Genomic DNA, 21835 nt, shown 5'->3' with positions numbered 1-21835 from the left:
AAACAGGTCCTCCAGGTCCCCCAAACAGGTCCCCCAAACAGGTCCTCCAGGTCCCCCAAACAGGTCCTCCAGGTCCCCCAAACAGGTCCCCCAAACAGGTCCTCCAGGTCCCCCAAACAGGTCCTGCAGAACTTTTCCACTCCCGTTCAAATGAAGGGAAACACACAGAATCAGAGTGTGTGTGTGTGTGTGTGTGTGTGTGTGTGTGTGTGTGTGTGTGTGTGTGTGTGTGTGTGTGTGTGTGTGTGTGTGTGTGTGTGTGTGTGTGTGTGTGTGTGTGTGTGTGTGTGTGTGTGTGTGTGTGTCGTTCTGTCCTGTCGCTTTAAGGACCGATTTTTTTTTTTTCAGCCAATCATGAAGCAGGACGTCAGCACGCACTCTAGCAAGCACGTGACCCGTGACGTTCCGGCAGTCCAACATGGCGGCGGCCTTACTGAGGGTGTTCGTCTGCAGGACCAGCGGCAGGTGAGCTTCATCCTCCACGGTTCTCACGTCCCCGGTCCGGCCCGGCGAGCTCCGGCGGTCCGGGGTGACCGAGGACTTGATCCTCCACGGTTCTCACCTGGTCCAGACTGTCGGACTTTGGACCGGTGGAGGACTTGATCCTCCACGGTTCTCACCAGGTCCAGACTGTCGGACTTTGGACCGGTGGAGGACTTGATCGTCCACGGTTCTCACCTGGTCCAGACTGTCGGACTTTGGACCGGTGGAGGACTTGATCCTCCACGGTTCTCACCAGGTCCAGACTGTCGGACTTTGGACCGGTGGAGGACTTGATCCTCCACGGTTCTCACCTGGTCCAGACTGTCGGACTTTGGACCGGTGGAGGACTTGATCCTCCACGGTTCTCACCTGGTCCAGACTGTCGGACTTTGGACCGGTGGAGGACTTTGTCCACTCAGTTCGTTGTTCTGATCTCCGCCGAATGTGTCCAAAGATCCAGGTTGGAGATCCAGAACGTCTTTATCTCGGCTCGTTCTCATGCGGTCGATATTCAGGTTTGTGAGACATTTGGAAAAACCTTTTCACCTGCTGAAACAGACCAAGTTTCTCCTGTTTACATGATCCGCTGATCACTGGGATCTCATCAGCGGATCACTGGGATCTCATCAGCTGATCACTGGGATCTCATCAGCTGATCACTGGGATCTCATCAGCTGATCACTGGGATCTCATCCGCTGATTACTGGGATCTCATCAGCGGATCACTGGGATCTCGTCAGCTGATCACTGGGATCTCATCCGCTGATTACTGGGATCTCATCAACTGATCACTAGTGCTGCACAATTATCGCGATCGCAATGTCAGCACGTGCAATTACGTAATCGCAAAAGGGGTGCAATTATTAAAAAAAAGTGTTAAAAAAACAGCCCTAAGCCTGCGGTGGAGCCCGCCCTCATGTCAGAAAGCAGGTCAACCAGCACTCAGCTGATTCTGCCTCATACTCTGTGCATTATGGGAGCAGCGTTTTCACAGTGACTTCACAATAAAAGTTGGGTTAAGTTGAATGAGATCTTCGTTTTGATTTGGTTAACCAAGTTAGTCTTCTGAAGTTTTCACGACCTGGAGTGACAGGCGCAGTGAGACAGATATTCTCCTGCTACAATGTCAGAACTAACTCCATCAAATTAAACACAAACACACACCAAACACGAACAGACGCCAAAAACAAATACCCTGCTGCCAACAACCCAGTCCACTTCAGACTGATAGTCGCCCCCCCCCCCCCAGGGTCCCCTTCACCAAGTGTCATCCAGATCTGATGTGTAGTTTCAAAATAAGAGCCCTCTGAAATAGCACATTTTTGACTCATCCAACCAAATTCAAAGTTGCATTGCTCCAAAACGCCCTGTTGCCGAGCAACCATTCTGACTGATCGTAGGCCCCGGGGGCTGCTGCCTGTGACTTTGCCTGCTGCCGCAAGGCATGATGGGAAGCGGGACTGGGTTTTGGGCCATTTCTTGACGGTTTGCGTGTTCCTTGTGGTTTATTCGTGTTTCATTTATATTGCCTGTGTTTTGTTGGCTGTTGTTCTGTGCTGTTGCCGTGTTTTCCTTCATTTTGTGTTCCTTTCGGTGTGCGCCGTGGCTCAGGGGGACCTCTGGGGGAGGGAGGCGGCCTACGCGCCGCCGGGGAGGGCCTGTTGCTTGTGAACCTAAAGATCAGACTTCCCGGAGGGCCTCCTCCGGGGTCGGTGGGGCGGCGGTGGGGCGGCGAGCTGCCCGTGCTGCTGCAGCCGCTCGGGCGTGAGTCCTTGCAGGAATGGTGGAGGACCAGTTCCTCCAGCACGCTTACGGGGAAGGTGGGGAAGCCCTGCCATGCGTAACCCTAACCCCGCCGGGTCGGGGGAACCGACCGCCGGGCGCCGGGCGCCGTGCCGGGCGGGGGAGGGGGGGCCCGTGGCGGGTCGGGGTTCGTCTGTGCTCTGCTTCTCTGACTCCTCCTGCTGGATCCTGGCTCACACTCCGAATCCGTCCGAACAAAATCCTAAACGGCTGATATTCGGACAGATAAACGACGCAGTCGGCTCTGAACCACCGCTCTGTCGCCTCATTTAAAAAAAACCTGGATGAAGTTGTACATTTGAAGAGTTTAGAGCTAAAGTGAAATCAGCTTTAGCAGGTTGGTTTCGGCTCGGTGAGGAGTGCAATGCATTGTGGGTTATAATGTAGTATGCTGTAGTGTAAACGCTTTGCGGACTGTCTGATGGACTGAGTATGCAGGATGCAGTATGGCAGTATGAGTATGGAAGGATGTAGTAGGCAGTATGCGGTTTCAAACACAGCTTCAGACATCATATCAGAACTAGATGCCTGAAGGCGGAGTCAACAGCGTCTCACTGGCGGCCATCTCAGGACCGTGGACACTCTGGGCACTCTGGGTAATCTGAGGGAAGATGAGTGAGTTACACTAAAATACTCAACTCATTGAATTCTTGACGGATTTACAGACAGTTTGATTTATTACCAACGTTACGTTGCTATGATTCAGACTAAATGTTAAAATCACAACTTTTCGTTTTGCATGCAGTTAAATCTCTACGTGTCTGACGTTCATAACAAACCAAGTCGTTTGAGAATCAATTGAAAATTGATCAATCAGTAGCTGTTTCAAAGCTGACGCTCCACTGACATCGATGTGACGAGCGAGCGAGCGGCCCTGGACCAAGATGGCCGCCATGCGACGACGTCAGTCCCCACTGGGTCACAGCAGCATGAGCCGTCTGGTGTCTGCGTTTATCTGTGGTTCGAAGCAGAGTGTTAGCGGTGAGAGGAGTTCCTGGACTCACAAGACCAGATTCCCTCAGACAGAACCTGGCAGAGAAAGAGGATGGATGTTCTGGGAGGAGCAGCTGGCTCTGGGTCTGCTGGTTTTGATGGTCCTGGGGGAGAAGCTGGCTCTGGGTCTGCTGGTTTTGATGGTCCTGGGGGAGAAGCTGGCTCTGGGTCTGCTGGTTTTGATGGTCCAGGGGGAGAAGCTGGCTCTGGGTCTGCTGGTTTTGATGGTCCTGGGGGAGAAGCTGGCTCTGGGTCTGCTGGTTTTGATGGTCCGGGGGGAGAAGCTGGCTCTGGGTCTGCTGGTTTTGATGGTCCTGGGGGAGAAGCTGGCTCTGGGTCTGCTGGTTTTGATGGTCCTGGGGGAGAAGCTGGCTCTGGGTCTGCTGGTTTTGATGGCCCGGGGGGAGAAGCTGGCTCTGGGTCTGCTGGTTTTGATGGTCCTGGGGGAGAAGCTGGCTCTGGGTCTGCTGGTTTTGATGGTCCTGGGGGAGAAGCTGGCTCTGGGTCTGCTGGGTTTGATGGTCCTGGGGGAGAAGCTGGCTCTGGGTCTGCTGGTTTTGATGGTCCGGGGGGAGAAGCTGGCTCTGGGTCTGCTGGTTTTGATGGTCCTGGGGGAGAAGCTGGCTCTGGGTCTGCTGGTTTTGATGGTCCTGGGGGAGAAGCTGGCTCTGGGTCTGCTGGGTTTGATGGTCCTGGGGGAGAAGCTGGCTCTGGGTCTGCTGGTTTTGATGGTCCTGGGGGAGAAGCTGGCTCTGGGTCTGCTGGTTTTGATGGTCCTGGGGGAGAAGCTGGCTCTGGGTCTGCTGGGTTTGATGGTCCTGGGGGAGAAGCTGGCTCTGGGTCTGCTGGTTTTGATGGTCCTGGGGGAGAAGCTGGCTCTGGGTCTGCTGGGTTTGATGGTCCGGGGGGAGAAGCTGGCTCTGGGTCTGCTGGTTTTGATGGTCCTGGGGGAGAAGCTGGCTCTGGGTCTGCTGGTTTTGATGGTCCAGGGGGAGAAGCTGGCTCTGGGTCTGCTGGTTTTGATGGTCCTGGGGGAGAAGCTGGCTCTGGGTCTGCTGGTTTTGATGGTCCTGGGGGAGAAGCTGGCTCTGGGTCTGCTGTAGAGGTCGACTGATTTATCGGCCGGCCGATATATCGGGCTGATACTTGGACATTTTTCTCCATCGGCCGCATCGTCTTTTAAAAATCCGATTGTTGTATAAAATGATGCAATTTTTGATCAGGCACATGTGCGGGCAACTAAAGCTGCCGCTCAAGAAAGGACCCCTGTGCCGCTGCTGCATCATTTCCGTCAGAGCGGAGCGTGCTCGGTGGAATCCAGGCCGTGGAAAAAGCTGCTCCTGCTGCATCTGCAGTGAATCATGGATTTGTTGAACATTTCAACGTTTTTGTGGCTCCAGTCTGCAGCAGATCAGTGTTTACTGCAGAAAAAAGTTTGGCCGGGGAGAGCGTGGTGCCGCGGTGCTAATGCTGCTAATGCTGCTAATGCTGCTAATGCTGCTAACGCTGCTAACGCTGCTAACGTTGCTAACGCTGCTAACGTTGCCGTGTTCGACCGTCGGAGAGTTTTTTTTTCCTTCTGTTTCTCCGTTGTCCGGGCGCTGCGCGGCGTGGGCAGGGCGCCCGGACCGAAAAGCTCTGGCAGAAACCCTGCATGTTGTCAACTTCAAATGCTACTGTGTGATAAGTTTTAGCATTAAGAGGTTAGCTGGTCTGAGCTGACTTTACTTGTGCGTGTTCAACCGTGTTGGTGAAAACACACCACTACTGTAGTTAACAACAGAACAAGGTAAATAGGAGGAAATGGCGAGAGTAAAAGAGTAAATAATCAGTCATGGGGCTTTTTGTGAAGCATGTATCAGCCACCCGCAAATTCCTCCACATAACGCATGACCGGAGTTCTGTTTTTATTTGTATGTATGGCTTTTTTTACAGCCTTGTTTCTGACTACTTTTGTTCAAATTATATTAAAGTTTAAATTTCTTTTTTGACACTTTAAGAGGAGTGTGAATGTTTACTACTGCTTGTTGCATTGTGTGTTTACTCAGACAAAATATTTCATTGTTTTGAAAGCTGAATAAATGTTCAGAGGACTGGACACCACTTGTTGTAATAGATTTCTTTTAGTTGCTCAGAAATTGCTGCATTTTACAAAAATGTGATATATATATATATATATATATATATATATATATATATATATATATATATATATATATATATATATATGTATGTGTGTCTATATTAAAAAATTGGCCTAAATATCACATTGGAAAAATTGACTATGCCTATCGGCACAAATTTGAAAACCCATATCGGTCGACCTCCAGTCTGCTGGCTTTGATGGTCCGAGGGGAGAAGCTGGCTCTGAGTCTGCTGGTTTTGATGGTTTTGGTCTGGGATGGGGGGCCATGGGGGGCCGGGCCGCTCCTGTCCTGTTTGGTTTGAAAACTTCTTTTAATTTGAAATTTAAAGATGAATATTTTATTGTGGTAAACAGCTTTGACTTGAAGAAGTAAACTTAAATGGAGCAAGTTTCCATGTTGACCCGTCAGTTTACCCGTTGACCCGTCAGTTTCCATGTTGACCCGTCAGTTTACCCGTTGACCCGTCAGTTTACCTGTTGACCCGTCAGTTTACCCGTTGACCCGTCAGTTTACCCGTTGACCCGTCAGTTTACCTGTTGACCCGTCAGTTTACCCGTTGACCCGTCAGTTTCCATGTTGACCCGTCAGTTTACTCGTTGACCCGTCAGTTTCCATGTTGACCCGTCAGTTTACCTGTTGACCCGTCAGTTTACCTGTTGACCCGTCAGTTTACCTGTTGACCCGTCAGTTTCCATGTTGACCCGTCAGTTTACCCGTTGACCCATCAGTTTCCATGTTGACCCGTCAGTTTACCCGTTGACCCGTCAGTTTACCTGTTGACCCGTCAGTTTACCCGTTGACCCGTCAGTTTCCATGTTGACCCGTCAGTTTACTCGTTGACCCGTCAGTTTCCATGTTGACCCGTCAGTTTACCTGTTGACCCGTCAGTTTACCTGTTGACCCGTCAGTTTACCCGTTGACCCGTCAGTTTACCCGTTGACCCGTCAGTTTACCTGTTGACCCGTCAGTTTACCTGTTGACCCGTCAGTTTACCCGTTGACCCGTCAGTTTACCCGTTGACCCGTCAGTTTACTCGTTGACCCGTCAGTTTACCCGCTGACCCGTCAGTTTACCCGCTGACCCGTCAGTTTACCCGTTGACCCGTCAGTTTACCCGTTGACCCGTCAGTTTACCTGTTGACCCGTCAGTTTACCCGTTGACCCGTCAGTTTACCCGTTGACCCGTCAGTTTACCTGTTGACCCGTCAGTTTACCCGTTGACCCGTCAGTTTACCTGTTGACCCGTCAGTTTACCTATTGACCCGTCAGTTTACCCGTTGACCCGTCAGTTTACCTGCTGACTTGTCAGTTTACCCGTTGACCCGTCAGTTTACCTGCTGACTTGTCAGTTTACCTGTTGACCCGTCAGTTTACCCGTTGACCCGTCAGTTTACCTGTTGACCCGTCAGTTTACCTATTGACCCGTCAGTTTATCCGTTGACCCGTCAGTTTACCCGTTGACCCGTCAGTTTACCCGTTGACCCGTCAGTTTACCTGCTGACTTGTCAGTTTATCTGTTTACCCGTCAGTTTACCCGTTGACCCGTCAGTTTACCCGTTGACCCGTCAGTTTACCTGTTTACCTGTCAGTTTACCTGCTGACCCGTCAGTTTATCCGTTGACCCGTCAGTTTACCCGTTGACCCGTCAGTTTACCTGTTTACCTGTCAGTTTACCTGCTGACTTGTCAGTTTACCCGTTGACCCGTCAGTTTACCTGTTGACCCGTCAGTTTACCCGTTGACCCGTCAGTTTACCCGCTGACCCGTCAGTTTACCCGTTGACCCGTCAGTTTACCCGTTGACCCGTCAGTTTACCTGTTGACCCGTCAGTTTACCTGCTGACCTGTCAGTTTACCCGTTGACCCGTCAGTTTACCCGTTGACCCGTCAGTTTACCTGCTGACTTGTCAGTTTACCTGCTGACTTGTCAGTTTACCCGTTGACCCGTCAGTTTACCCGTTGACCCGTCAGTTTACCTGCTGACCCGTCAGTTTACCTGCTGACCTGTCAGTTTACCCGTTGACCCGTCAGTTTACCCGTTGACCCGTCAGTTTACCTGTTGACCCGTCAGTTTACCTGCTGACCTGTCAGTTTACCCGTTGACCCGTCAGTTTACCCGTTGACCCGTCAGTTTACCTGTTGACCCGTCAGTTTACCCGTTGACCCGTCAGTTTACCTGTTGACCCGTCAGTTTACCTATTGACCCGTCAGTTTACCCGTTGACCCGTCAGTTTACCCGTTGACCCGTCAGTTTACCCGCTGACCCGTCAGTTTACCCGTTGACCCGTCAGTTTACCCGTTGACCCGTCAGTTTACCTGTTGACCCGTCAGTTTACCTGCTGACCTGTCAGTTTACCCGTTGACCCGTCAGTTTACCCGTTGACCCGTCAGTTTACCTGCTGACTTGTCAGTTTACCTGCTGACTTGTCAGTTTACCCGTTGACCCGTCAGTTTACCCGTTGACCCGTCAGTTTACCTGCTGACCCGTCAGTTTACCTGCTGACCTGTCAGTTTACCCGTTGACCCGTCAGTTTACCCGTTGACCCGTCAGTTTACCTGTTGACCCGTCAGTTTACCTGCTGACCTGTCAGTTTACCCGTTGACCCGTCAGTTTACCCGTTGACCCGTCAGTTTACCTGTTGACCCGTCAGTTTACCCGTTGACCCGTCAGTTTACCTGTTGACCCGTCAGTTTACCTATTGACCCGTCAGTTTATCCGTTGACCCGTCAGTTTACCCGTTGACCCGTCAGTTTACCCGTTGACCCGTCAGTTTACCTGCTGACTTGTCAGTTTATCTGTTGACCCGTCAGTTTACCCGTTGACCCGTCAGTTTACCCGTTGACCAGTCAGTTTACCCGTTGACCCGTCAGTTTACCTGCTGACTTGTCAGTTTACCTGTTGACCCGTCAGTTTACCCGTTGACCCGTCAGTTTACCTGTTGACCCGTCAGTTTACCTATTGACCCGTCAGTTTACCCGTTGACCCGTCAGTTTACCCGTTGACCCGTCAGTTTACCCGTTGACCCGTCAGTTTACCCGTTGACCCGTCAGTTTACCCGTTGACCCGTCAGTTTACCTGTTTACCTGTCAGTTTACCTGCTGACCCGTCAGTTTATCCGTTGACCCGTCAGTTTACCCGTTGACCCGTCAGTTTACCCGTTATACCTGTCAGTTTACCTGCTGACTTGTCAGTTTATCCGTTGACCCGTCAGTTTACCCGTTGACCCGTCAGTTTACCCGTTGACCCGTCAGTTTACCTGTTGACCCGTCAGTTTACCTATTGACCCGTCAGTTTACCCGTTGACCCGTCAGTTTACCTGCTGACTTGTCAGTTTACCCGTTGACCCGTCAGTTTACCTGCTGACTTGTCAGTTTACCTGTTGACCCGTCAGTTTACCCGTTGACCCGTCAGTTTACCTGTTGACCCGTCAGTTTACCTGTTGACCCGTCAGTTTATCCGTTGACCCGTCAGTTTACCCGTTGACCCGTCAGTTTACCCGTTGACCCGTCAGTTTACCTGCTGACTTGTCAGTTTATCTGTTTACCCGTCAGTTTACCCGTTGACCTGTCAGTTTACCCGTGACCCGTCAGTTTACCTGTTTACCTGTCAGTTTACCTGCTGACCCGTCAGTTTATCCGTTGACCCGTCAGTTTACCCGTTGACCCGTCAGTTTACCTGTTTACCTGTCAGTTTACCTGCTGACTTGTCAGTTTACCCGTTGACCCGTCAGTTTACCTGTTGACCCGTCAGTTTACCCGTTGACCCGTCAGTTTACCCGCTGACCCGTCAGTTTACCCGTTGACCCGTCAGTTTACCCGTTGACCCGTCAGTTTACCTGTTGACCCGTCAGTTTACCTGCTGACCTGTCAGTTTACCCGTTGACCCGTCAGTTTACCCGTTGACCCGTCAGTTTACCTGCTGACCCGTCAGTTTACCTGCTGACCTGTCAGTTTACCCGTTGACCCGTCAGTTTACCCGTTGACCCGTCAGTTTACCTGTTGACCCGTCAGTTTACCTGCTGACCTGTCAGTTTACCCGTTGACCCGTCAGTTTACCCGTTGACCCGTCAGTTTACCTGTTGACCCGTCAGTTTACCCGTTGACCCGTCAGTTTACCTGTTGACCCGTCAGTTTACCTATTGACCCGTCAGTTTATCCGTTGACCCGTCAGTTTACCCGTTGACCCGTCAGTTTACCCGTTGACCCGTCAGTTTACCCGTTGACCCGTCAGTTTACCCGTTGACCCGTCAGTTTACCTGTTGACCCGTCAGTTTACCTGCTGACCTGTCAGTTTACCCGTTGACCCGTCAGTTTACCCGTTGACCCGTCAGTTTACCTGCTGACTTGTCAGTTTACCTGCTGACTTGTCAGTTTACCCGTTGACCCGTCAGTTTACCCGTTGACCCGTCAGTTTACCTGCTGACCCGTCAGTTTACCTGCTGACCTGTCAGTTTACCCGTTGACCCGTCAGTTTACCCGTTGACCCGTCAGTTTACCTGTTGACCCGTCAGTTTACCTGCTGACCTGTCAGTTTACCCGTTGACCCGTCAGTTTACCCGTTGACCCGTCAGTTTACCTGTTGACCCGTCAGTTTACCCGTTGACCCGTCAGTTTACCTGTTGACCCGTCAGTTTACCTATTGACCCGTCAGTTTATCCGTTGACCCGTCAGTTTACCCGTTGACCCGTCAGTTTACCCGTTGACCCGTCAGTTTACCTGCTGACTTGTCAGTTTATCTGTTGACCCGTCAGTTTACCCGTTGACCCGTCAGTTTACCCGTTGACCCGTCAGTTTACCCGTTGACCCGTCAGTTTACCTGCTGACTTGTCAGTTTACCTGTTGACCCGTCAGTTTACCCGTTGACCCGTCAGTTTACCTGTTGACCCGTCAGTTTACCTATTGACCCGTCAGTTTACCCGTTGACCCGTCAGTTTACCCGTTGACCCGTCAGTTTACCCGTTGACCCGTCAGTTTACCCGTTGACCCGTCAGTTTACCTGTTTACCTGTCAGTTTACCTGCTGACCCGTCAGTTTATCCGTTGACCCGTCAGTTTACCCGTTAACCCGCAGTTTACCCGTTATACCTGTCAGTTTACCTGCTGACTTGTCAGTTTATCCGTTGACCCGTCAGTTTACCCGTTGACCCGTCAGTTTACCCGTTGACCCGTCAGTTTACCTGTTTACCTGTCAGTTTACCTGCTGACTTGTCAGTTTACCCGTTGACCCGTCAGTTTACCCGTTGACCCGTCAGTTTACCTGCTGACTTGTCAGTTTACCTGTTGACCCGTCAGTTTACCCGTTGACCCGTCAGTTTACCTGTTGACCCGTCAGTTTATCCGTTGACCCGTCAGTTTACCCGTTGACCCGTCAGTTTACCTGCTGACTTGTCAGTTTATCTGTTGACCCGTCAGTTTACCCGTTGACCAGTCAGTTTACCCGTTGACCCGTCAGTTTACCCGTTGACCCGTCAGTTTACCTGTTTACCTGTCAGTTTACCTGCTGACCCGTCAGTTTATCCGTTGACCCGTCAGTTTACCCGTTGACCCGTCAGTTTACCTGTTTACCTGTCAGTTTACCTGCTGACTTGTCAGTTTACCCGTTGACCCGTCAGTTTATCCGTTGACCCGTCAGTTTACCCGTTGACCCGTCAGTTTACCCGTTGACCCGTCAGTTTATCCGTTGACCCGTCAGTTTACCCGTTGACCCGTCAGTTTACCTGTTTACCTGTCAGTTTACCTGCTGACTTGTCAGTTTACCCGTTGACCCGTCAGTTTATCCGTTGACCCGTCAGTTTACCCGTTGACCCGTCAGTTTACCCGTTGACCCGTCAGTTTACCTGTTTACCTGTCAGTTTACCTGCTGACTTGTCAGTTTACCCGTTGACCCGTCAGTTTACCCGTTGACCCGTCAGTTTACCCGTTGACCCGTCAGTTTACCTGTTTACCCGTCAGTTTACCTGTTTACCTGTCAGTTTACCTGCTGACTTGTCAGTTTACCCGTTGACCCGTCAGTTTACCCGTTGACCCGTCAGTTTACCCGTTGACCCGTCAGTTTACCCGTTGACCCGTCAGTTTACCTGTTTACCTGTCAGTTTACCTGCTGACTTGTCAGTTTACCCGTTGACCCGTCAGTTTACCCGTTGACCCGTCAGTTTACCCGTTGACCCGTCAGTTTACCTGTTTACCTGTCAGTTTACCTGCTGACTTGTCAGTTTATCCGTTGACCCGTCAGTTTATCCGTTGACCTGTCAGTTTATCCGTTGACCTGTCAGTTTACCCGTTGACCCGTCAGTTTACCCGTTGACCCGTCAGTTTACCTGTTTACCTGTCAGTTTACCTGCTGACTTGTCAGTTTATCCGTTGACCTGTCAGTTTATCCGTTGACCCGTCAGTTTACCTGTCAGTTTACCTGCTGACTTGTCAGTTTATCCGTTGACCCGTCAGTTTATCCGTTGACCCGTCAGTTTACCTGCTGACTTGTCAGTTTACCCGTTGACCCGTCAGTTTACCCGTTGACCCGTCAGTTTACCTGTTTACCTGTCAGTTTACCTGCTGACTTGTCAGTTTATCCGTTGACCCGTCAGTTTATCCGTTGACCCGTCAGTTTATCCGTTGACCTGTCAGTTTACCTGTTGATTGGTCTGATTGGTCTGTTTTTCAGAATTTGCAGTGGGAGCTGGGGCCAGCAGCGCTCTCTGAACACTGGTGAGTTTCCACAAACGACAACAGACACAGATCACTGTTAACAAACAGCTAGTTAGGAAACATCAGCACTGACAGGAGAACTCTGGCTGCACAGCATCAACCTCTGACTGTCAAACAGCAGTCTGACTGTAGTACAGGAAGCCGTGAGCCGTTTAGTCTGATAACTGCTGGAGCGGATTTGGTTTAATGGGACTATGAGGGACTGTGTCAGTGGAGACGGAGCCCTCTAGTGGTCATAGAGCGCTACTGCCAACAACAATGAAATGGTTGAGAATGGCAGGTCCACCTATATCCGTCAACTGGTGGCAGCGAATAAGAAAAACCCTCAAGTGCTGTTTGATACAAGTAAGTCTTTCGTTTGCCCTGCTGCTCCTGTCACCCCTGTTTTCACCGAAGCCGACAGCCAGGCTTTCCTGAATTTTTTCGCTGATGAAATCAAGAAGCTCAAGGATAACATGCCGCCCGCTCAGTGTGGTGCCTCGGCTGCTACTGAGCCGATTTCCAGCTTGTGGTTCACCTTTGAGTCTTTAACTCGACACGGCGTTACACGGCGGTTAGAAGTTCCGGTTACACGTGTAGAAAAAACTGTAAATGTTGACAGCCTCAGCCGTGACTGTAGAGCAACAATCCGACTGTAAAAACAGACTGACTGGAGAACAACAATCTGTGAGTGTAGAACATTCTGCTGGATAAAAGAAAGCCAGGTTAATCCTGAAGTTAGTTGGATAAAAGAAAACCAGGACAATTATCGAGTCAGCTGTAAAATGGAAAAGCAGGGTAATTATGAAGTTATCTGGATAAGAGAAACAGAACAGGGGAACCCTGAAGCTGGCGGGGTCGGCTGGGTTTCCAGAGAAGTCCTGGTTCAATATAAAGTTAGCTAGATAAGAGGAAGTCAGGTTAACTCTGAAGATCAGTCCTGAAGAGAAAATCCAGTTTGGTGGTGCGGGACTCTGGAGGCGTCTGACTGCTGCCATCACATCTTTGGACCAATCAGCTCCATCTGTGTCTGCAGGCCATGGTTCTCGTCTCCGCCCCCGGCCAATCACAGTCCTGCTTGTGACAGGAAGTGGTTACCTTGGTTACCACTTCTATCGCAAGGGGGGTCAGGAAGAGGATGGAACTGTGCCTTCTTTGGCCACGCCCACGCAGGTATGTTCTAACAGGTGTAGCTTTGGCCACACCCACACAAGTACAGCCACACCCATCTGTGACCGAGTGTCTCGTCTCATGTCTTCCTCAGCTCTGTGGAACCTTCCTCAGCTCTGTGGAACCTTCCTCAGCTCTGTGGAACCTGCATTTCATGTTCTGTGGTTCTGTTGTTCTGTCCTTTGAGTACCTTTGGTGTTGTGTTCCGTGTTGTTTGGCGAGTTGAATATTCCATTCCATCCCGATCTTGTCTGAAAGGATCCTTTCAGAACATGATCTAGAACCGGTTGGAACCCTGTGAGATTCTTCTCTTCATTTCCTGTCGTCAGTGTGATAAACGGCGCTCCGCCGGTCCACGGCGTTCTCTCCTCCACCTGCCCACACATGTGTGGCCCCGCCCACCCCGTGCCCCCCCTCCCCCCGGGGGTGGGGGGGGGCACGGGTTCCACGGGTTCTATAGCAGAATTACTACTGCAGCAACACATCAGCAGGGTCAAACCAACCCTCTCAGCACGGTCTGAACCGGCTCACGTTCCGTTGGTGGAGAACCGTCCTCCGCCTGGTGAGTTCTGCTTCACAGGAGGAGGAGCCACATCCAAGGATCAGAGCCGCGCCGCTATGAACTCTGGGCCGCCAGCCGGTTCTCCCTGTGGGAGGTGTTCTGACTCCTCCTGCTGAAAACCTCAACAGTCAGAAGGATGGCGATTTCCCCCCCATGGCCCGCCCACCCTGTGCCCCCCACCCCCCACCCCGTGGCCCCGCCCACCCCCAGTCCATTGGATCTGTGCTCCCCTCCTGTGACGAAGGTCATGTGACCTGGCTTCCCCAGCAACCTGGAGACGGCGGTCTCCGCAGCCCCGGTACAGGAGAAGCCTTCTCCTGTTTCCTCCACCTGCAGGTGGCGCTGTACAGCTCCCTCCTGAGCCGTGTCTCTGTCCTCCACCTGCAGGTGGCGCTGTACAGCTCCCTCCTGAGCCGTGTCTCTGTCCTCCACCTGCAGGTGGCGCTGTACAGCTCCCTCCTGAGCCGTGTCTCTGTCCTCCACCTGCAGGTGGCGCTGTACAGCTCCCTCCTGAGCCGTGTCTCTGTCCTCCACCTGCAGGTGGCGCTGTACAGCTCCCTCCTGAGCCGTGTCTCTGTCCTCCACCTGCAGGTGGCGCTGTACAGCTCCCTCCTGAGCCGTGTCTCTGTCCTCCACCTGCAGGTGGCGCTGTACAGCTCCCTCCCCACCCGGCTGCTGTCTCGGGGGTGGGGCCGTCTGAATGGGGTGGAGCTGCCCTCCTGGCTCCGGACGCCCGTCCTCTCTCTCTACATCTGGACCTTTGGAGTCAACATGGAGGTGGGCAGGACCGGGCGGTTCTCTCACTGGCTCTTACTGTTCTGTCAGGTTCTCTTCAGGGTTCTCCGTCTGTCTCCAGGAAGCCGCCGAACAAGATTTGCATCAATACAAAAATTTAGGGGAATTTTTTCGTCGCCGTCTGAAACCAGCAGTCCGGCCGCTCTGCGCCTCCTCCTGCCTGGTGAGAACCTCCTCCGTTCTGCGGCGGAACACTCTGGAGAACCAGACTGATGGGAGGAGAACCTGTAGAACTACAATCATGGGAGGAGATCCTATGGGAGTGGCTAGTGTGACGTCACAAGTCACTTCCGGGTCCAGGGCTTCCAGCGCGCAATGTAAACAGAACGGCTGTTGCCAAAGAACCGGTCACTTTTGTCACGGTGACAGGGTATTTTGCTGACTTTCCAAAGTCAGTGAAGAGGCTCTAAACTCTTACAACTCAAACCGAGCTGTAAATGTTTCTGTGCTGACAGGAGGAAGTCTGAAAGGGAAAGTCCAGGCTTCAATGAAAAACAACATTTACGAGGTTGAGGTGAGTGAGTAGGTGGCTAGCTAGCGTTAACACGAGGGTGTCAGTTGTCGCATCAAGCTGTGTAACTTAACTATTAATTAATTATCTATGTTAGAACTGGGTTCTGTCTGTCTGCTGTTTGGACAACTTACAGTTTATTCTAGAAGTGTCATCCAGGGAAATAATTTTAAACCAAACCTCAACATGCCATAAAGCAGAAGCAGCACACATTCAGTACAGGTTAAAAAGGAAAAGAATAATAATAATAAAGCCCTTACAGAATATCTAATAATATCCCCCCTTGTGGGATTAATAAAGGATTATTAACTTTGGATAACTCCGCTGGTCCATCCTGCCACGGAGAGGAGGCAGTTTTAACAGTGTGCAAAGACGCACAGCTGCTGCAGAGCAGCTTCAGATCCAGCGGGGGGCGCTGCTGTTCAGCCCTGAAAAGATGTGACTTTATTTTGTTCTGTGCAGTTTTACACAATATTGTACTGGCCGATAGTTACTGTTGATGCGCCGGCGCCACGAGAGGAGCTGATGTGGGAACCAGCAGGACCTGAAGAACCGCGACTGAAATGTAAATAAACTCTAAAGTTTAGCAAATGATTCATTTAATCAGTGATGTGAAGCAGCCTGGAAATAATATCAGCTAAAGGGAGATTAAATACAGACAGAGGACGTTTAGCCAAAAATTTTATTTAGACTTCTATAAATTGTCTTTAATTTAAGCAGCAGCGGGGGGCACGCGCCGCCCTCGTGGACTGAGTCCCGGTCCGCTCCGTCCAGGGTCATTATTTGTAATATCAGTAAAAACAATATAATGATGTAACATCAGAGGGAAGCAGTAGTGGGATATGGTTTTGTTGACATCGTTCCTGTTGTTACAACACGGGACACAGCACCGCACCACACGCTTTGGACACGGAAGTGACGTATTCAGCTTCGATGACGGAGCTACTAGCCATTCCCATAGAACCATGCTCACAGGAACAAAACCCGCAGAACCACGCTTAGAGGAGAAGCTGTATAACCGGACTCAGGGGAGACTTTCTGTAGAACCTGACTCTCAGTGGTTCTGTTTCCACAGATCAGTAGATTTGTATATTATTATTTGTGCAGAACAGTGGCAGTTAATGGAGCATTTCCTGATAATGAGGACAGAACCCTGAGGAACCCTGTTTAACTTTAGTCTAGGTTCGAGGACAGAACCCTGAGGAACTCTTGAGAGTGGTGAGCAGGATGTGGAAGGAAACTCGTGGCTCGTGATTTCTCTGGTTCCGTGTTGACACTCTGTGTTCCTGCAGTTGTCTCCAGCTGATGGGAAGATCCTGCACTTTGGTAAAGTGAAGAACTCGGAGGTGGAGCAGGTGAAGGGGGTCACATACAGCCTGGAGAACTTCCTGGGTCCTCAGAGGACGGAGAACACGGGTAAAACTGGACCCAGTCCATCTGAACTCCACAAAAATCCAATCAGAACAGAGTCATTGCAGTGTAGCTGGACATGATGAAGTAATGGAGTGCATCTCATTATAATCTGAAGTTCTCACTGATGGCTGTTCTGTTTCTGAGTGATCTTGGCTGGTTGGTTCTTTTGGGAACTGTTTAGTTTTCACTGGTAAATGTTGATTGGTTGGTTTTGTTTTGTGTCAGATCGTTGAGATCTGCTCTGTGTTGATTGGTGGGGTCTGCTCTGTGTTGATTGGTGGGGTCTGCTCTGTGTTGATTGGTGGGGTCTGCTCTGTGTTGATTGGTGGGGTCTGCTCTGTGTTGATTGGTTTGGTCTGCTCTGTGTTGATTGGTTTGGTCTGCTCTGTGTTGATTGATGGGCTCTGCTCTGTGTTGATTGGTTTGGTCTGCTCTGTGTTGATTGGTTTGGTCTGCTCTGTGTTGATTGGTGGGGTCTGCTCTGTGTTGATTGGTTTGGTCTGCTCTGTGTTGATTGGTGGGGTCTGCTCTGTGTTGATTGGTTTGGTCTGCTCTGTGTTGATTGGCGGGGCCTGCTCTGTGTTGATTGGTGGGGTCTGGTCTGTGTTGATTGGTGGGGTCTGCTCTGTGTTGATTGGTGGGGTCTGCTCTGTGTTGATTGGTTTGGTCTGCTCTGTGTTGATTGGTTTGGTCTGCTCTGTGTTGATTGGTTCGGTCTGCTCTGTGTTGATTGATGGGCTCTGCTCTGTGTTGATTGGTTTGGTCTGCTCTGTGTTGATTGGTTCGGTCTGCTCTGTGTTGATTGGTTTGGTCTGCTCTGTGTTGATTGGTGGGGCCTGCTCTGTGTTGATTGGTGGGGTCTGCTCTGTGTTGATTGGTTTGGTCTGCTCTGTGTTGATTGGTGGGGTCTGCTCTGTGTTGATTGGTGGGGCCTGCTCTGTGTTGATTGGTGGGGTCTGCTCTGTGTTGATTGGTTTGGTCTGCTCTGTGTTGATTGGCGGGCCCTGCTCTGTGTTGATTGGTGGGGTCTGCTCTGTGTTGATTGGTTCGGTCTGCTCTGTGTTGATTGGTGGGGTCTGCTCTGTGTTGATTGGTTTGGTCTGCTCTGTGTTGATTGGCGGGCCCTGCTCTGTGTTGATTGGTTCGGTCTGCTCTGTGTTGATTGGTTCGGTCTGGTCTGTGTTGATTGGTGGGGTCTGCTCTGTGTTGATTGGTTTGGCCTGCTCTGTTGTGTCCTGATAGACTGCCTCCTTGTGTCTCCAGTTCCAGACTCGTCCCCGCTGTCCTTCAGGGACCGTCTGATGTCCTCTCCGGATCATGACTTGTTCCACGTGGTGGTCTACCTGGCTCCAGGGGACTACCACTGCTTCCACTCTCCCACTGACTGGAGGGTGGAGCACCGACGCCACTTCCCAGGTGAGGGTTGGTTCCTCCAGTGCTGTCGGCCCTGGTCCCCTCACAGAAACCCCTCTGGTCCCCTCTCTGGTCCCCTCACAGAAACCCCTCTGGTCCCCCCTCTGGTCCCCCCTCTGGTTCCCCCTCTGGTTCCCCCTGTGGTTCCCCCTCTGGTCCCCCCTCTGGTTCCCCCTCTGGTTCCCCCTCTGGTCCCCTCTCTGGTTCCCCCTCTGGTCCCCCCTCTGGGTCCCTCTCTGGTCTCCCCTCTGGTCCCCCTCTGGTCTCCCCTCTGGTTCCCTCTCTGGTTCCCCCTCTGGTCCCCCCTCTGGTCCCCCCTTATGGTTCCCCCTCTGGTCCCCCCTCTGGTTCCCCCTCTGGTTCCCCCTCTGGTCCCCCCTCTGGGTCCCTCTCTGGTCTCCCCTCTGGTCCCCCTCTGGTCTCCCCTCTGGTTCCCTCTCTGGTTCCCCCTCTGGTCCCCCCTTATGGTTCCCCCTCTGGTCCCCCCTCTGGTCCCCCCTTATGGTTCCCCCTCTGGTCCCCCCTCTGGTCCCCTCTCTGGTCCCCCCTCTGGTCCCCTCTCCGGTTCCCCCTCTGGTCCCCCTCTGGTCCCCCCTCTGGTCCCCCTCTGGTCCCCCCTCTGGTCTCCTCTCTGGTCCCCCCTCTGGTCCCCTCTCTGGTTCCCCCTCTGGTTCCCCCTCTGGTCCCCCCTCTGGTCCCCTCTCTGGTCCCCCCTCTGGTCCCCTCTCTGGTTCCCCCTCTGGTCCCCCCTCTGGTCCCCCTCTGGTCCCCCCTCTGGTCCCCCTCTGGTCCCCCTCTGGTCCCCTCTCTGGTCCCCCCTCTGGTCCCCTCTCTGGTTCCCCCTCTGGTCCCCCCTCTGGTCCCCCCTCTGGTTCCCTCTCTGGTCCCCCCCTCTGGTCCCCTCTCTGGTTCCCCCTCTGGTCCCCCCTTATGGTTCCCCCTCTGGTCCCCCCTCTGGTCCCCCCTCTGGTTCCCTCTCTGGTCCCCCTCTGGTCCCCCCTCTGGTCCCCTCTCTGGTCCCCCCTCTGGTCCCCTCTCTGGTTCCCCCTCTGGTCCCCCCTTATGGTTCCCCCTCTGGTCCCCCCTCTGGTCCCCCTCTGGTCCCCCCTCTGGTCCCCCTCTGGTCTGTGATGGTCCTCCCGGTTCTGTCCAGGGTCCCTGCTGTCGGTCAGTCCGGGCGTGGCCCGCTGGGTCAGAGAGCTGTTCTGCCTTAACGAGCGGGTGGTTCTGAGCGGCCAATGGCAGCACGGCTTCTTCTCCTACACGGCGGTTGGAGCCACCAACGTGGGATCCATCAGGATCTACTTTGATCAGGTGACTCGGCGGACGCCGCCTGACGCCCGGCGCCAGAACGCCACGTCTGATTGGAGCCTTTGTTTCCTCTTCAGGAGCTGCAGACCAACGCGCCTCGCTACAGGGAGGGCTCCTTCAACGACCGCAGCTACGTCTCCAGGGGTGGCGAGGCGGATGGGGGCGTGGCCTTAAGGACGGGTGGCGAGGCAGATGGGGGCGTGGCCTTAAGGACGGGTGGCGAGGCGGATGGGGGCGTGGCCTTAAGGAGGGGCGACGCGGTGGGAGAGTTCAACCTGGGATCCACCATCGTTCTGCTCTTCGAGGCTCCCAAAGACTTCAGCTTCAGCCTGCAGCCCGGGCAGCCAATCAGAGTAGGGGAGGGCCTCGGCAGCCTTCGCTTGGCTGAGGACACCCAGGGGGCGGAGCTTAATCCAGCGCCGGTCTGAAGAGCAGTACAAAGGGATTATGGGAAAGGTGTGTCTCCACAGGAGGCGTGGCGTCTGTTTTCTTGTCAAATAATGAAGTGTCTGATCTGTTCTTTAATTTTGTAACAAAACAAATAAAAGGCAAATTAAAAATCAAACCTTTTCCCTCACCTTCTCCCTGGTCAGGAGCTGCGTACCGAAGCTGTTCACAAAACACACAACTCAAGAAACTGTTTTTATTAGTTCCTGTCTGAGAAACAGGTCAGTTTGAAGATGATTAGTTCCCATCCTGAAGTGTCATTAGCTCCGCCCAGGGCTCCCAGCCAATAGGAGAGAGACGGTTAGCTCCGCCCAGGGCTCAGGGCCAATAGGAGAGAGACGGTTAGCTCCGCCCAGGGCTCAGGGCCAATAGGAGAGAGACGGTTAGCTCCGCCCAGGGCTCAGGGCCAATAGGAGGGAGACAGTTAGCTCCGCCCAGGGCTCAGGGCCAATAGGAGGGAGACAGTTAGCTCCGCCCAGGGCTCAGGGCCAATAGGAGGGAGACGGTTAGCCCCGCCCAGGGCAGCACAACAGGCAGCAGAGCCAATAGGAGGGAGGCGGGCAGCAGTTGCCATAGCGATGGAATCGGGGCTCGGCGAGACCTCCATGTGACCAAGCATCATCTGCAGCCTCCTTTCCCAGCCAGGGCGTCCCGTCCCGGGACACGTCTCCGCCCCGGGACACGTCTCCGCCCGGGACGCCGGAGCTCCAGGAGGATGAGGAGCAGGACGAGGGGCAGGTCTGCTGGGCCTTCAGCCCCAGAAAGGAGGCCAGGTCCAGGTCCAGACCTGCGGCGCCTCCTCGAGGCCGAGGCGTGTTCTGTCGACACTGAGGACACGGGATCCACACCTGCAGGACGGGGGCGGGGCCTACGGGTTAGGGTTATGACAACATGATGGTGAAAGGATGCAGGACAGATGTTGTGTGGATGTATGAATGATTAATGAACGTGTGATGAGGTACAAGATCTTGTGTGGATGAGTGGATGATGGGTGGATGACGACTCTTCAGTGGTAGATTATGACTGGGTGAGTAATCATCCATTTGTAATCTGACACTGGAGTGATGAGTGAGTGATGTCATTCACCTGTTCATTGATCACGGTGTCCAGCCTCTTCAGGCACCCCTGGCAGAACACGTGGCCACAGTGTAGTCGCCGTGGTAACCGTGTCAGGAGGTCATAGCTGCCAAAACACACAATGCACACCAGATCCTGCTTCTGTCGGGACATCACGGTCTCCATGGAAACGGGAACAGGGGGAGGAGGAAGGGCCCGACCGGTGACCTCCTCCTCCTCTCCTTCTTCTTCTTTGGTCCTGTGGTGTAACATTCTGAAAAAGAACACCTCTTTGAAGAAGTTTTATTCCTGATGTCCTTTCGCTCTGTTTCATACTCCGAGGCGAGGCCACGCCCCTCAATCAGAGGCCACGCCCCCTCATTCCAAACACACTTCTGATGGCGTTTTGAAGATATAGTGACAGAATGAGAAGGAGTGAGAGAAACTGACGGAGGAGGAGGAGGAGGTACTGAGAAGAAGATATGCTGACGGAGGAGGAGGAGGAGGAGGAGCTGAGATGAAGATATGCTGACGGAGGAGGAGGAGGAGGAGCTGAGATGAAGATATGCTGACGGAGGAGGAGGAGGAGGAGCTGAGATGAAGATATGCTGACGGAGGAGGAGGAGGAGGAGCTGAGATGAAGATATGCTGACGGAGGAGGAGGAGGAGGAGCTGAGATGAAGATATGCTGATGGAGGAGGAGGAGGAGGAGGAGCTGAGATGAAGATATGCTGATGGAGGAGGAGGAGGAGGAGGAGCTGAGATGAAGATATGCTGACGGAGGAGGAGGAGGAGGAGCTGAGATGAAGATATGCTGATGGAGGAGGAGGAGGAGGAGGAGCTGAGATGAAGATATGCTGATGGAGGAGGAGGAGGAGCTGAGATGAAGATATGCTGACGGAGGAGGAGGAGGAGCTGAGATGAAGATATGCTGATGGAGGAGGAGGAGGAGGAGGAGCTGAGATGAAGATATGCTGATGGAGGAGGAGGAGGAGGAGCTGAGATGAAGATATGCTGACGGAGGAGGAGGAGGAGGAGCTGAGATGAAGAT

General features: G+C 52.8%; 2 protein-coding genes across 2 annotated transcripts; one reads left to right on the top strand and one right to left on the bottom strand.

The window, feature by feature from the left end:
- The first annotated feature begins 385 nt into the window (after positions 1-385).
- Positions 386-19834, top strand: LOC115383259 (phosphatidylserine decarboxylase proenzyme, mitochondrial-like). Its single transcript, XM_030085386.1, has 9 exons — positions 386-465; positions 12084-12127; positions 13143-13279; positions 14481-14615; positions 14695-14796; positions 16437-16560; positions 17821-17973; positions 19124-19284; positions 19359-19834. Exons 1-9 carry the CDS (start codon positions 419-421, stop codon positions 19707-19709), a joined length of 1254 nt encoding a protein of 417 aa, XP_029941246.1. The 5' UTR covers positions 386-418; the 3' UTR covers positions 19710-19834.
- A 400-nt stretch (positions 19835-20234) lies between these two features.
- On the bottom strand, positions 20235-21057 carry LOC115382619 (RING finger protein 224-like). Its single transcript, XM_030084435.1, has 2 exons — positions 20815-21057; positions 20235-20576 (listed from the first exon to the last, which is right to left on the bottom strand). The coding sequence occupies exons 1-2, from the start codon at positions 21055-21057 to the stop codon at positions 20235-20237; spliced, it is 585 nt and encodes a 194-aa protein (XP_029940295.1).
- Between the last annotated feature and the right edge of the window lie 778 nt (positions 21058-21835).

This window comes from Salarias fasciatus (genome assembly GCF_902148845.1).
Source record: "Salarias fasciatus chromosome 7 unlocalized genomic scaffold, fSalaFa1.1 super_scaffold_4, whole genome shotgun sequence".
NCBI lineage: Eukaryota > Metazoa > Chordata > Actinopteri > Blenniiformes > Blenniidae > Salarias > Salarias fasciatus.
Note: the sequence above shows the minus strand (reverse complement) of the source record. Positions and strands in the feature narration are given on the sequence as shown.

Excerpts from the sequence above, each read along its gene's own strand:
- LOC115382619 (XM_030084435.1), bottom strand. The coding sequence starts at position 21,057 with ATGTTACACCACAGGACCAAAGAAGAAGAAGGAGAGGAGGAGGAGGTC. Across the intron at positions 20,577-20,814 it reads ACACCGTGATCAATGAACAG|GTGTGGATCCCGTGTCCTCA; the intron begins GTGAATGACATC and ends CCCGTCCTGCAG.
- LOC115383259 (XM_030085386.1), top strand. The coding sequence starts at position 419 with ATGGCGGCGGCCTTACTGAGGGTGTTCGTCTGCAGGACCAGCGGCAG. Across the intron at positions 466-12,083 it reads GTCTGCAGGACCAGCGGCAG|AATTTGCAGTGGGAGCTGGG; the intron begins GTGAGCTTCATC and ends TCTGTTTTTCAG. Across the intron at positions 16,561-17,820 it reads TCAGAGGACGGAGAACACGG|TTCCAGACTCGTCCCCGCTG; the intron begins GTAAAACTGGAC and ends TTGTGTCTCCAG.